The sequence below is a fragment of the Protopterus annectens genome, chromosome 3.part1 (assembly GCF_019279795.1).
Source record: "Protopterus annectens isolate FY-2018-M chromosome 3.part1, PAN1.0, whole genome shotgun sequence".
Classification (NCBI taxonomy): Eukaryota; Metazoa; Chordata; order Ceratodontiformes; family Protopteridae; genus Protopterus; species Protopterus annectens.
In genome coordinates this window covers 1,720,642,377-1,720,657,590 of record NC_056732.1, presented here as the reverse complement: position 1 = coordinate 1,720,657,590, position 15,214 = coordinate 1,720,642,377, and the positions used below count along the sequence as shown (strand labels likewise).

Sequence of the window (15,214 nt, the reverse complement as noted above, 5' to 3'; positions counted from 1 at the left end):
TGAAGTATTACGCATAGATTGTATGGTGATGGTGAAGTTTTGGGAAAGGAAATAATGAAAACATGCGGTATGTTTAAACAGAGAGGTTACAATAATGAAACTATTTCTACAAGCCTTGAAAAGCCTATTTTACATGAGCAACAAGTTGGTGTGACCCCCAATGTTGAAAAAATATACTTAAATTATCTAATAAAACATCAACAGACCATAGGAAACTTTATTTTATTACAGTATTTAATGTTCTTACTGATGAGATAGTAGATATTATAAATTCTATTGGGGCTTTCTTCTAAAAAGTAGAAATGTTCCTAACCCTTTGTGTGTTAGACCATTTATATCCTTTAAAAGAGGATGGAGTATAAAGGATATGATAGTCCATAGCAGTTTTTCTTTACCTGAATGTAGACATTATAGGGAAATAGAAAATTGAGGTACTTGGCCTTGTGGGGGGTGTTCAATATGTAAACATGTGGTTAGATTTTTTTAAGAATATTAATAGTGTAATGTATAACCCTAGAGCTGAATATTGTTGTAACACTGAGGGTATAATATATGCAATGAGGTGTCCATGCAACCTTTTTTACGTAGGGGAAAGTAAAAGAACTTTTAAAATAAGAGTACAGGAACATCTAAGGGATATCACAAATAATAAACAAGATAGTCCCTTAGCAGCCCATCTTTAATTCAGTACATTGGGGGAAAGTATTTGTTTAGAAGGTTCTATTTTAGAGTAGGTTAAAGCACGTAGCAACTTACCTTTAAAAATATGTTATCGTATAAAGAAACTGCATTCATTTTAAAATATGGTACACTGACACCTGCTAGACTAAATGTTGAATGCAATTGGAAATTTTTATTGTGAGATTTTTATGTATCCTTTGATTGGATGATTTTTTATTGATGTTAAATGTCACTAGTATTTATTAAGGTGTTTAATTGCTAATTGTTGACTCCTTGAAGGCCTGTGTGCCGAGGCGTTACAGCTATTGTTCATTAAAGCTTTTGGATTACTGGGTGTGTGTCGATATAATAGGTTTACTTTTTTTTTTTTTTTTTTTTTTTGTGTGGTTGTGGTAATTTCTTCCTTAACCTCAACACTCCACTTTTTTCTGTCTGTGCCTCTTTTATACTCATTGCCTACTGCAAAGCTTGCTGGCTTAGAAAATAGTTAATAGATAAATGTACCAAGCAAAGACTGATGCAGCACTTGGGAAGAACTAAGAATGTTTGAGAGGTCCCACAAAGGTCTCACAAAGATTTTGTTTCTGCAGTACATTTCTAATACACAAAGGGCATTACTCTCCAAGATGGTGAAAAGATAAATGGCACTGGGCAATAGAAAATTCTGGAGAAGATGGGCTCTACACTTAGGTTTTGAAACATTTGAGAGAGTGTAGACACTCTGGTCTCTCAAGGGGTAATATCTTACAGGCATTTTGAAGTTGACATTCTCAGTTATGTCAAAGTGTTTAATTTGAACTGTAGCTCTTTACCGTAAACTCTGAGCTGACTTAGCTTTATGGGTGGGGGTGAGCATTACTTGTAATGACATTTTGGGTTTACTAATGAATGAAATGAGTGCTTTATTAGGGCATGTAAGAAGTCACCACTGAAACTGAAGTGGATGCTTTGACTGCAAGTAACTTCTGTAATTAACTTAGAAAAATGGTCTGAGGGGATGTAGAGATGGCAATATTTATGTATAGAATTCAAACTCTCCAGTATGTTTAACAAATAAATATGGCTCTAATACCAATCAGTCTGAATTACTTTGTCAGTGTTAATGTGAAAAATGATTATCTGAATCTTAGTTATATCCCCATGAAGGTAAATTGTATGTTGTCAGACCTGATACTGATGCATGACAGGAATGGAATGGTTTGTGGCATATAGTGTGAAGGTCTGATTTATAAAAAAAAATCAGTGAAACAAAAGCAATATAAAATATTCTGATATCTACTAGCTGCTTCCTATAGCTCATGATAAATTATTTTATAAGTTCATAGGTTCATAGGATGGTACCCGGCTATTGGCCCTAGGGCGTATACAAGCCTAGCCATAACAATTCCCCTGGCTATTTCTTCCCACAATATTTACTTCCCTGGACACCTGTCTAACAGGGCGACTGATGTGATCCCTGGGGTGAATTTCCTATCTCCCATCCAATCGTCAAGGTTCCTTTTGAAGAGGGCCAAAGAGGTGCTCTGCTTGACATGTATGGGCAGTCTATTCCAGAGTCTTGGGAGTCTCTGGGTCAGGAACCTATCCCTCCAGCATGTTTTGTTCATTGTGATGACAAGGTTTAGATCCCTGGAGCATGTGGCTCTGAGGGATTGGGATTTTTTTAAGTGTAGCATGTCCAACAGCTCTGGGTTTGACATGGCCTTGTATGCTAAGCAGAGATCACCTCTGAGTAAACGATATGCGACAGAGTATAGCTGGAGTTTTTTTTAGATGGTCAGCATATGGCATCTGCTTTATGCCTGTGATTCTTTTAGTGAGGTATTTCTGCGGCCTTTCCAGTTATTGCACATGTCTTGAGAGGTGCATACCAAATGGGGCATTGTATACTATAATGAGTCTAATGAGGAATGAGTACAGTGGGACAATGACCTCCTTTTTTCTGGATGAAAAGCCCTTAGTGATGAGGTGTGCCACATAGAAGGATTTCCTGACTGTTGTGGTGATGTGGTTATCGAAGGTAAAGCCACTGTCCACCTGTGTCCATAAATCTCTTATCAAACTTTCGGTGTTTAGTGTACTGCCACCTATGTGGTAATTCACAGGTACATGCTTTTTCCCATAGGGGATAACTATACATTTCTTGGCATTGAGCTTGAGCCCATGGCTCTGGCACCAAGCATCTCTTTCTGTAAGGCCCTTTTGTAGAATATCCACATCATTTGGGGATTCAGTAATGGCTCCCAGTTTGCAGTCATCTGTGAACTTTGTTACCCACATTCCCTTAGTGTTGGCCTGTACTTCAGAGATGTAGATGCCAAACAAGAGCGGTCCCAGGACTGAACCCTGAGGTACTCCACTTGTCACTTGTCTGGAGCTGGATTTGGAGTTGGCTACTTTTACAGTGTGGGCTCTGTCAGTAAGCCAGTTGGCAACCCATCGTGTAAAGTAGGGGTTAATGTCCAGCTTAGTAAGTTTATCTATGATTCCAGAGTGGGGGATGGTGTCAAAGGCCTTAGTGAGGTCCAGATTGGCTGTGTGGACTGCCTTACCCTTGTCTATGGCTCTGGAGACTGATTCAAAGAAGTCAATCAAGTTCAGGAGACAAGATCAGCCCTTCACAGTGGGGTCCAGTGTTTGAAGGTTGCCAACGTCTTTATTTATAAGTTCCATGATAATATGTTCCATAGCCTTGCAGATTAGGCTCGTCAGACTGATAGGGTGGTAGTTCCCAGAATCCAAGGTGGAGCACCCCTTGTGGAGTGGGATAATATAGCTGTGCACCACTCAGTGGGCACAAAGCCTGAGGTGAGGCTATGATTAAATATGACTCTTAGGTGAGGTACCAGTTAATTTTGTAGTTCATGTAGTATACAGCCGGGATGTCGTCTGGTCCCATGGATGCTGTATTCTTAGCTTTGGAGAGGGCGTTTTGTACCTGTGTGGCTGTTATTACTGGAATTTGGCAATCTTTCGGTATTGAGATGGGCCCTTTAGGGGGTGAGAGGGGGTGAAGTTGGCACTGAATCGATCTGCCAGAATATTGGCAATATCCTTGGGATCAGTATATTTAATGCCATTCTGTTGTAGCTCAGAGCCGATCTGAGCATTGCCATTTAGATTCTTGACATAGCTATAAAATGCCTTGTGGTTTTCTTTGGAATCTTTGGCAATTTTATTTTCATAACTAGCTTTGGAGGATTTTATGAGGGATCTCAGCTTCTTACTGAGGCTGTTAAGGGAGATTTTTGCATCCTGGGATTTTTCTCTTTTCTGCGACAGTTTCTTCCTTTTGTTGTAAAGTTTGTTTTTGGCAAGGGACCATCAGACTGTCTTCCTTTTTTTGGAGGAGAGCATCTTGGTTCTATTTGGGATGGTACGATTCATACACGAGTGGATGTGAAGGATTCAGCAGTTGAACTTTCAGTTCCAGTCTGCATGGGTGTCATGAAGTTTGTCACTTCTGACTTCAGTAGCATGAAGCTGACTTTGGAGAAGTTTTTTTGTGGAGGTTTCATCTACTTGTAGAGTCTGTACCATTTGTTGTCATTCTCCTGCTCTGTTCTCCCCATCACTTTATCTAATACTACCTTCTACAGAGTTTAAGCACCTATGCTGCCATCTCTTTATTATATAAATCATTTTTGATTTGTTCATTATTTTTTATTATTATTTATGTATTTATTGTTGCTCATCTTGTACTCCTCATTATATGACGTCCCCCAATTACTGTGACTAGAACAAATTCAGTATCTGTATCACATACATTTTTCCTTTCAGTTACTTGCTGTTCTGCTCACTCTTCATCACTCTGCAGCTACGACCCTCATGCTCATCACTTGAGTATCACTGTGCAGTGCAGCTGCAGTATCCTAAGTTTCTGGCACTGATATTACCTTTGCCATTCTTGTCTGGATGGCTGAATCAAATCCCCTGCCAGCAGCTTCAGTGTCAGACGCTGCCTTTATTCTTTTCTTTGTCATGATCCAAAGCAAACCCTAACACATTAGCACTGTTATAAGCCTACTGATTAAAGAAACACAGAATATAACAGGACAGATTTTTGTGTTAGACATGCAACATATGATGTCACTGAGACAAAGAGTGTGTGTGGTGGTGGGGGGGGGGGTGTTTTCTGCATTGTTGTCTTGCCTTTAGTCTTTAAAATGCGCCACAATGCAAAGTGTCAAATATCTCACCCCTTCCCAAAATATTTCACTAAGTATACAGTTTATTTCATTCTGTTTTTGCTTTTTACACAGTTCCTACCGCCGTGTACATTGAAGTATACAAGACTTAGCATAAATTGTATCATATCACATGTACTGGAAGGCAGCTCAGGTCTGCCTTCTGTTTTTTGTTAAAACAAAACAAAACAAAATCCTTGAATACACCAGTCTCTACTGCACTGTTTTTATATTTCTTCATAGGTTCATAGGTAGGTACTAGCCTATTGGTCCTAGGGCCTATATACGTCTAGCCAAAAAGGTACCCTGGCATTCGCCACCCAAGAAAATTATTTTCCTGTGCCCCTGTCGAGCAGAGCCACAGAAGTGATCCCCAGGGTGAATTTCCTATCTCCCATCCAATCATCAAGATTTTTCTTGAAGAGTTCTGATAAGGAGCTTTGTTTGATATAGATAGGTAGTTTGTTCCAGAGTATGGGAAGTCTCTGGGACAGGAATCTATCCCTCCAGCATGTTCTGTTTATTGTGGTGACAATGTTTAGGTCCCTAGAGCATGTAGCTCAGAGGGACTGGGATTTCTTTAAGTGGAGCATGTCCAACAGCTCTGGGTTTGACATAGCTTTGTATTTTAGGCAGACATCACCTCTAAGTAGGCAATATGAGACGGAGTAAAGCTGGAGTGTTTTGAGATGGTCTGCATAGGGCATCTGTTTGAGGCTGGTAATCCTCTTTCTGAGGTATTTCTGCAGCCTTTTCAGTTATTGTACATGTCTTATGAGGTACATACCAAAAGGGGAGCTGTATTCTATAATGGGTCTAATGAGTGACGAGTAGAGGGGAACAATTACCTCTTTTTTCTGGATGAGAAACCTTTTGTGATGAGGTGTGCCATGTAGAAAGATTTCCTGACTACTGTGACGATGTGATTATCAAAGGAGAGACTACTGTCCACCTGTGTGCCAAGGTCTCCTATTACACTTTCGGTGTTAAGTAGACTACCGCCTATGTGGTAGCTCGTGGGTACAGAGTTTTTACCAAAAGGAATGACAATCCACTTTTTAGCATTGAGCTTGAGACCATGGCTTTGTCACCAGGCATCTGTCTCAGTGAGGCCCTTTTGTAGGATGTCCACATCATTAGGAGTTTCGATTATGGCTACTAGTTTGCAGTCATCTGCGAACTTTGTTAGCCAAAGACCTTCTGTGTTAGCCTGTACTTCAGAGAAGTAGATACCAAACAGGAGAGGACCCAGGACTGAACCCTGTGGTACTCCACTTGTCACTGGCCTGAAGTTGGGTTTGGAGTCTGCTACTTTCACAATGTGGGTTCTGTCAGTGAGCCAGTTGGCAACCCATCTTGTGACATAGGGATTTATACCTAGTTTAGTAAGTTTTGTCTATAATTCCAGAGTGGAGGATGGTGTCAAAAGCCTTGGTGAGATCTAGATAGGCTGTGTGAACCACCTTACCCTCATCTACGTCTTTGGTGACCGCTTCAAAGAAGTCTTTCAGGTTTAGGAGTCATGATCTGACTTTTACAAACCCAAACTGGGTGGGGTTCAGAGTTTGGAGATTACCAATGTCATTGTTTATAATTTCCATGATGATACAAGACTTCCGTAATATTCACCTGATCGTAAATTCATCTTAACTTTACAACACTTTAAGCTTTGTTACTAGATTTTCTCCTTTCTTCTCCTCTGTCTTTACCTTTCTCTCTTTTTGTAACTGCCTTTTCCCATACCAAAAAGAGATATGCACTTCCTGTTCTTTTTGTTTTATTCTCTATTCCTCTTCATCCTCAACAGAGCTCTACAAATGTAATACAAATGACTGCTTCCTGTAGCTAACAACTGAAGCAAGATCATGTTGGAATTAGTTTCTTCTGTAGTAATAGTGTGCTCACCTTTCATATGGGTAACTCACATTTCCTACCACAAGACTTCCGTAATACTCACCTGATTGTAAATTCATTCCTAGTGCTATCTATATCCATATATAAATATATATTGGGGGGGACTACATAATGTCTTTAAAACTGGTAACGTTAGGATTGGTAGTGTGTTGTTAAACAGGATTACATCTGTGTATACTTTCACTTATTTCCCTTTTAGCTGCTCCATTATGTGAAAGCAGTTCATTTCCTAAATGATGCTGGTGATGAGATATTTTTTGATCAAAATGGTGAAGTGTCCACTGTTTATGATATTATTAACTGGCACATAACCCAAGAAGGGTTATCAAGATATGTTACTATCGGTAGCTACCAATCAGGAGTTTCTACAGGCTACAGTCTTGTGATAAATGACAGCAAAATTACATGGAACCATGTGCATAAACAGGTAATAATTGCTTTACCCCTTTGTGAGTGAAAGTTTTTTTATGATGTTCTTCTACAATAAGAACTGGTATATGTACCTTTCATTGGGATCTTCTTAATAGTGGCATGTTGCCAGTAACTCATTAATCTTCTAGTGCATTGTAACTAATAGACCTTGGTTTGATTCCAGCAAATACTAATTACATGTTATGGGACAAACTAAAGATCCAACATAACAGTAAATAAATTCGGCATGCTAAATTAGAAGCTAAAATCTGCATCTGTATACGTAACTGCCACAAAGCAACCTGGCACCATAAACGGATGTCAATGCATTGTGGTTAACAATATAACCCATATACAGTTCAAAAGACAGTCTTATTGCTGGGATTTAGAAAGATTATGACTGCTAGGTCTAGATGGACAACTCTATACTGCCCAATAGCACAATAGCAATAATCCGCAATTCAGAGACACGATAAAGCTCCATTAATCAACAGCTCCTTAGCAGCTCACTATCATGTTCCTGAATTAAACCCTGCATTATTAGACCTAACTTCTCTAGTGTGTCCCCACCAGCCCATGCAGTGTAGTTGCATAGGTATCTTTCAGCATGCTCAAAAACACATGTACAGATACCCATATGTACCCGCATATCTGCCTGGACACACACACACACACACACACACACACACACACACACACACACACACACACACACACACACACACACACATACCTCACCATATAAGCACACACACACACAGCTGTGTAGTACTTACTCATGATAATGCTAGCAGCCCCAGTCCTTCCATTGAGGTGGATGGTGTACACCATGAAAAGATGACATACACTTTTTTTCACTTCATGTCCCATATAGCACAGTAGAGCTATTTTCCTAATTGCTTTATCATGTTATTTTGACACTGGAGATCTTGGAGACAGAACATAACTAATTAACATTAGCTATACTATCGGATTGATGCATTTATGCAATTTCATCAATGTGATTGCTGTCTGTATTCTAGGTTAGGTCCTTCCTACGGCTGTAGTGGTACAACAGTCTTTGAATTACTTAAACATAATGTACTGCAAAAGCCTGCAGATGACAGTTTTTTACAGTGAGTTAAACCTTTCTGAATCTCATGGAAAATTTATCACACAGCAAATAACAGAAAAAGACATTTGTTTCTGTGGCAGCATTGTGTCGTGTATAAGATCAGGCTACTTGTTTGCAAGAAGTTGGTCATGAACATTTTGGTTGAGCTCTTTTTGGTTGAACCTGATTTTAGAAATGCTGCCTTTGAATGACATTTTATTTAGATAAAAGTCATATCTGAATAAAATCCCATTTAGTGTAATGTTGTTATAGTGGTACTTGTACATTGCAGTCACCGAATTTCTGAGCTGGAGCTGGGATTTTTGCTGTTTTAGTAGTGGATGTTTATATTACAATAGAAAGACATGCATCTGGAGTGTTTCTCCCCAGGCCTCCACTGAAAATTGGCTTTGTTCCAAGTAAGACTTTCCTGGTAAACAAATGTTAAATAATGAAATAAATAAATAAATAAAATACACCATAAGAGTTATGGCTATGGTTTTGTTTGGTGTTCTTGTTAGGATTATGGTTTAAGTTAAGGTTATGACTTGGATTATATTTAGGATTAGGTTTACGTTTACCCCAGCATTCACGAATCCTCCGTGTAAGACTAAAGTAGTCTTACACGGAAACGCCAGTGTAAGAGTAAGACAGCAGCACGTCATGCATATTAATGAGGGTGTGCTGCCTCAACTTTAAGTCTAACACGGAACATGCACGAGTGTAGGGGGCGTGTTGGACTGCCGAGCAGTCCAAAATTCCACGCCCCTGCAAGTGTCACAATAGGGAAATGTCAACTGACATGAGTGAGTCCGCTCAAATGTGTACATACCCAACACTACACTCCCCCACATTCTAAACCATTGTACAATTATAAAATGTAAAACTTGAATTTTTTTTTTATTATTCCCGATATAGCTGCCCGTATTTGCATGTGTTTGCTCGGGTTTGCCCATTGCTTAGCTACAGTTATCAGTTTAGACATTGAAGAGGATAATAAGAAACTTATATGCAAATTAAGAAAAATAGCGATAGCATAGTGGTAGAGCCTTTGCACAAAGAGGAAGCATTCCCGGTGCAAGTCCCACCACTGCCCTTTCTATTTTCTGTTGGAAATCTGTATATAAGATAATCCCTGACATTTATCATTTAAAATTCATTAAAAAGCATTGAAATGGCCTATGTAGTAGTGAATACATTTTAAATATATACACATAAGAAATGGTTATGCATACTGATGGATGCATAAGTAACTTATTTTAAGCAATGTGAAGCACTGCTAAGCAAAGTTTACCAGTATTAAGCATATTTAAATATATTTGCTCGTAGCTAACCACTGTTTTAACTAGCGCAATAGAACTGCTCATAGCTAAGCACTGCTTTAACTAGCGCGATAGCTTTGCACGGAGCTGCGCATTGCGCAAATGAGCGCAAACAGCAGATGTTTGCGCGAGGCTGCGCACCGCGCTAACCAGCGCAACATCTGGCAACAGTGGACAACATAGAGCAACGTTGGGCAACATAGAGCAACGTCAAGCAAAGTTGAGCAAAGTCGGTAAAACATAGCCAGACCTCCTAGCTGGTCTGGCCAGTAGTGAAATAAAAAGCAATGACAGGCCTCGAACCCGGGATACTGTGCACCATAATCACAGTACTGAACCACTAAGCCATGACAGCTTTTCATAAGTATGCACTTTCAACACACACATACATATTAATGTAAGTTAACCCATTGCTAAGCAGGTGTACCTTCAGCTGCGTTTTTTTTCAAAACTGGCCAATCACAAATAAGTGCAGGAAATTATGCATATTTAAGCTCCATAGGTGGGAATACTAGCCATAACTGGCTGTAGAACCCATCTGCAGGCAGCAATGGCCGGTGCTGGAGAGGGCTCTTGTTTTCGAGCGCAACGTTGGGGCATTGAGGAGTCAAAAGTAATGGTTTGGCTCCTTGTCCACAATCATGAGGATAGACTCCTGCGGGGCCAGTACCAGGGCACCCGATACAAAGGGGAAGCCAGCGATGATCTAGCTCATGAACTCACCAGTGCCACAGGCGTCCCTCGGACTGGTGAGCAGGTCAGACACCACCTTGCAGACCTGAAAAGACGCAAGGCGGATCAACTGGACTTCAATTACCTCACAGCTGCAGGCGTCCGTGCTGCCAATCAGCAAACCTATGCAAATAGGCTGCACCACCAGGCAGGTTAGTAAGTATTCTGCTTGTACTGTTATGTAAAATAAATAAGAGAGCCTGAAAAAAGTGTTTAAACACAATAAATAAAGGTATAATCATTCTGCAATAATTATTCTGTATGTACTGTCATATAAAATAAATGAGAGAGCCTCTAGAAAAGTGTTTTAAGCCTTTAATAAAGGTATAATTCCTGGAGTGTGTCTGTGTCATTTTCTTTGATATGTTGTTGTACCCTCGCATTATAGAAATAGTACTGTTGTATTAAGCACTGTTAACACACAGTTGGGTAAGCCCATATAAAGTATATGAAGAGAGTGCCAGTAGCTTTTAAGCATATTCACAGTCCTCAACTGTTGGTTCATGCCCAGCATGTACAGGTTAATCTGGCACATGAGTAGCTTGGTATTGTGTTCCCCAGAAATGTCATTGTGCTGGCAGAAATGTAGGAAGCTGTTAATATATAAGTGATAATTTCACCTAAACATATCTAGATAAGTATATGAAAGTAGAGCTGTCAGTGTACCATCTCAGTAGTGTGTCTGAGCAATGCACAAAATATGTAGCAGTAACATCTGCATCCTGGGCAGTTTGTATGTCAGATACAGCCCATGTATATAAAGATCTAGCAAAACCCATTTCATGATCTAAGGACAGTTGTGTAGTGTAATAATACATGTAGGGGACATATAACTGCAGTCAATAGGAATGTAGTGTAAACTAGAAGGATATATAAGTTGTTAATGTAGCTATCATTTTCCACCATACTGTATGTGCCTAAAAATGCAATTCCACACCTCAATGGGTATGTCTAATCTCAAAACATTTCTTGGGATGTATGTCCTGTTGGCTTATAAATATCTGCATATATTTCAATGCATGTGCCCTGTTCAAATGCCACAATATTGGTGGCCTGTTGCCATCAATTAAACCTGCATGCTGTTGTAATGTCCACTGTTGCCCCATATATGCATGTGTCATGCTTGCTGTTCAACTGTTGGAACTCTGGTGTGTTGGGTTAATGGAAATACATCTGCATGCTGTTATAATTAAATGGGAATGCTGTTGACTGTTACTACCCCCATATTTTCATGAAATCCTCCTAAACATAGAACGTATGGGAAGGCCGGTCCAGCGGATCCACCAGTCCCACCTCAACTGGCGATGGCACCTGGCACCAGCAGGTCCGGTGCCCAGCCTGGGACCTCCTCCTCCATTGGTCCTGTGCCACCTTCGGGTGGAAGCACTGCAGGGGATGGGGCTCACCCCCCCCGTGCAAGCGTTGGTGGAGGAGGGCCACCTATCACCCTCTGAACGGTCCGGGCTGTGGTGTGTAGGGAGATCAAGCGTTCTGTCGCTGATCCTCTATGCCAGCTTGAAGCACGAGTGGTGCGACTCACAGGTGAGCCTGTCCCTCCTACGCAGCCCCAGTGCAGCCACCCTCTGGGCTGTGAAGGTGCAGTGCCCATGGGAGAGGATCTCAGTTCCACTGTTGCCATTTGTGGGCTCATGGGCTTGCGATTTCCAAACATCCTTCCCCGTCAATGGTGTTCACCCACCACATGTGTCATAGTCTGCCCCTGTATACATCTTGTTTGTCTTGTCTGTTAACCTCCCCAACCTACCTCCCCAAATATACCTACTTCCCCTACCCCACATTCCACTCTCACCTGAAAAAAAAGAAAAAAAGGGCAATCTGCTCCAAAAAAAAAATTATGCCCCATACATAGCTAACCATTTTGCACACATGTCCACTGGACACATAAACTGATATTTAATTGGCAGTACAACATATTTTGTTGTCCTAACCCCTCTCACAGGGGTTGAAGGTTTCATATTTCCCTCCAAACTTACTGCATATGTACAGCTGTTGCTGTTAAAGAAATGAGCAGCTATGGGCCTTCCCTACACCCGTCCTGCACATCCTGAGCTGTTTTCCCTACTGTTTTCCCCTCTTTGTGCCCCGTTTTCACCACTTTCCTATCTCCCAATTTTCTTTTCTTTCAAAGAAATGAGCGCGGGGGTTAGCAGGAGTAAGCACTTTTAAGCAGCAGTTAGCGGGTTTGTGCGAGTGTGCGCCTGTGTGCGCTTAGCTAAGCATCATGCAAACCCATGCAAACCCATGCAAACCCGCTTACAACTGCTTAAAAGTGTCTTAGTCACTCTGTATGCCAGGGCCCTTGTTCTGCTCAGCAGCAAAATAAAACACCTCTATCAGCCTCGAACCCCAGACCTTGTACACACTAGACTGCATGAAGTACCACTAAGCCACTGTAAACATACAACAAATTAGTGCTGAAATAAATATATCATGCATCAGAATGAGTGAATGTAAAGGACCAACAGGAATGCCATAACACAAATCCTGTTCTGTGGATCTTTACCAGCAGTTCTTGTAAAATTGCATTACACGACTGTGAAAAGAGAACCAGCCATTCTAGCAGGAAATAATGTTACAGCAGCACTTTACAACCCCCAAACAGTATCATAGCAGGAAAAACACTAGCATATCTGATTAGGGCAGAGGCCATACTTCCCAACTGTGACTAATTTTCAGGCATGTCCCTGATTTGGAGACAGGTTTTAGCTGTGTCCCTCTGAAACCATCTGACGGGTACTGACGTTAGGCAGAAAGGTGGGGAATTACATTTAATGAATAATGACAATAAACAAGAGTTAGACACTGCTTGTACTTCAGAAAAGGTGTATTAATCCATATGCTCTGGTTCTCTCAAAGTCTCAACTTAATGTCTGTAAAATTGTAAAGGTGTACCTCACTTCTACCTACTTTTCCCTGAGTCTGTTCAAATATGTACCTGAGTGTTTGAGAGGCCTGGCAGAGGCAGAAACACACAGGCATATCAGCTATTCTGCTGTTATACACTGTGCAAATAGCTTTGGAAGGAGTTCCAGAAGCATACCCTTATGTAGGAGTACAACACTGAAATACCAACAGATGTAGCCATGCACTGGTAGCAACCAACTGTGACAATGCCATTGGTCCAGTGCTGAAAAGACCGGTGTGGTGCACATGCAAAGAATAACAGGCTAACCTCTGGCTACCATCTGGATAGGTCCACAGTTGGGAGCTACGCAGACAGACTACTTGCCTTGCTAAACTAACAGGTACACAGCAACCCTTTAAGTCCAGCTAGATAAAGTTCACACATTAATACATAATGCTCTCTGTCCTTCTGCACCCCTACCCAAATGTACAATATACCTGTGTGTTCAGGGTCCACCAAGGATGTAAGTAGGCATACTCAGTACTACAATTTGTCTAGTTTCCTTGAGCAGCCTGTGCTAATGTCAACACTAAAAAAGCACAAACTGTTCAAAAGTGAGTAAATTAATATTCACAGTATAGCAGTTCACAAACAGTTCATGTGCCAAATGAATACATCTCAATAACTACTTTAGTATGGCAGTTAATTGTATAAGTAGAAAAGAAACTACATACTCCCATGTATCTTGTATTAGCATTTGTAGGGGTGAGTACAATTCTACACTGACAACTGTGTAGTGGAAGTGGCAACATTCAGGTCTGAGTACAACATTTAAATCACTGGCTATACACCTAGCTTCAGTTATAAGAACTATACCAACCTTCTGACTTACACAACGGTGTCTACAGAAAACAAGCATGGACCCCACTTTGGAAAGTTGAAAGGGCTATGCCTACCTGACATAACAATTTATAGCATTGGGTTGCTATGACAGTGAGTACTGCAATTACCACACAGCAGGCTGCATGCAATTACCAAATGGTGGCCACCAATTGGTGCAGAGGCCATCACATGCACTTGTGCAGATACCTATAAAAGCAGGCTGTACTTGCTGGCCACACATGCAATCATCCCATTGCAGATGCTGAGGGAGAGACAGAGACAGAGACAGAGAGAGAGACACACACCCCCACCCACACCAGGAAAAAAAAAAGCCAAAGACACACCAAACGGAAAACTACAAACACATACAAAGGAAAGGTATGTAACAGATATGTATTTACTGGCATGTAGTAGATGTATTTGAAGACTACTCTACATACTTTGAAACATCAATATGTGGCATCAGTACGTATCTATGCACAGATGCCCTGCATAACTACTGCCACGGACAAATCAGTGTGTAGCTGTGTGCAGTGGGACATAACTGTGATATATGTAGCTCAGCATTAAATGTCAAACATCTGAACCATGTTATTTGTGGTCTGTACAGTAGTGTGGACAATGGCTGTTTGGAGGAGTAACGCATACAGCTATATAACCATGGATGTGACAGAGTAACACATGCATGATAGTCATATCAACGTGTAGCTTAGCATTGGCAACTGCTGTACCAGGCTAGTATGCAAATCTATCATTTGCAGCTATGTATACGCCCTGTAATATTACTGTGTGCTCGCACGTAACACCTGTTCATGTTGCAGCAAGGCCCAACAGGTCAGCCATGACGTCCAGAGACTTACAACAGTGTGGACCTTGTGTGTGTATGGCACACACATATGGAGAGATATATCTGTGTCACATATATTAGCATCTGTACATGTGCATAGAGCAAGGGACATACTGCAACTGTTTCTGAAGGGAGGTCATATATATGTTGGTGAAGGTTGTTATGTGCATATATGTATGTAGGTAGTAGTGTGTGGCAAACAAGACAGCATACAGTGCTGGTATATGACATGTGGTGGTTAAACACTTTGGGTGTGATTAGTTTTGTTTGCAGTGTTGC

General features: G+C 40.9%; 1 protein-coding gene across 1 annotated transcript in view; it reads left to right on the top strand.

Moving 5' to 3' along the window:
* The window catches only part of LOC122797844 (extracellular calcium-sensing receptor-like), a 177,562-nt gene that overhangs the window by 81,942 nt on the left and 80,406 nt on the right, over positions 1-15,214 (top strand). The window contains exon 5 of the mRNA XM_044066364.1: positions 6,982-7,209. Coding sequence (XP_043922299.1) covers positions 6,982-7,209 — 228 coding nt within the window. The remainder of the gene's footprint in view (positions 1-6,981; positions 7,210-15,214) is intronic.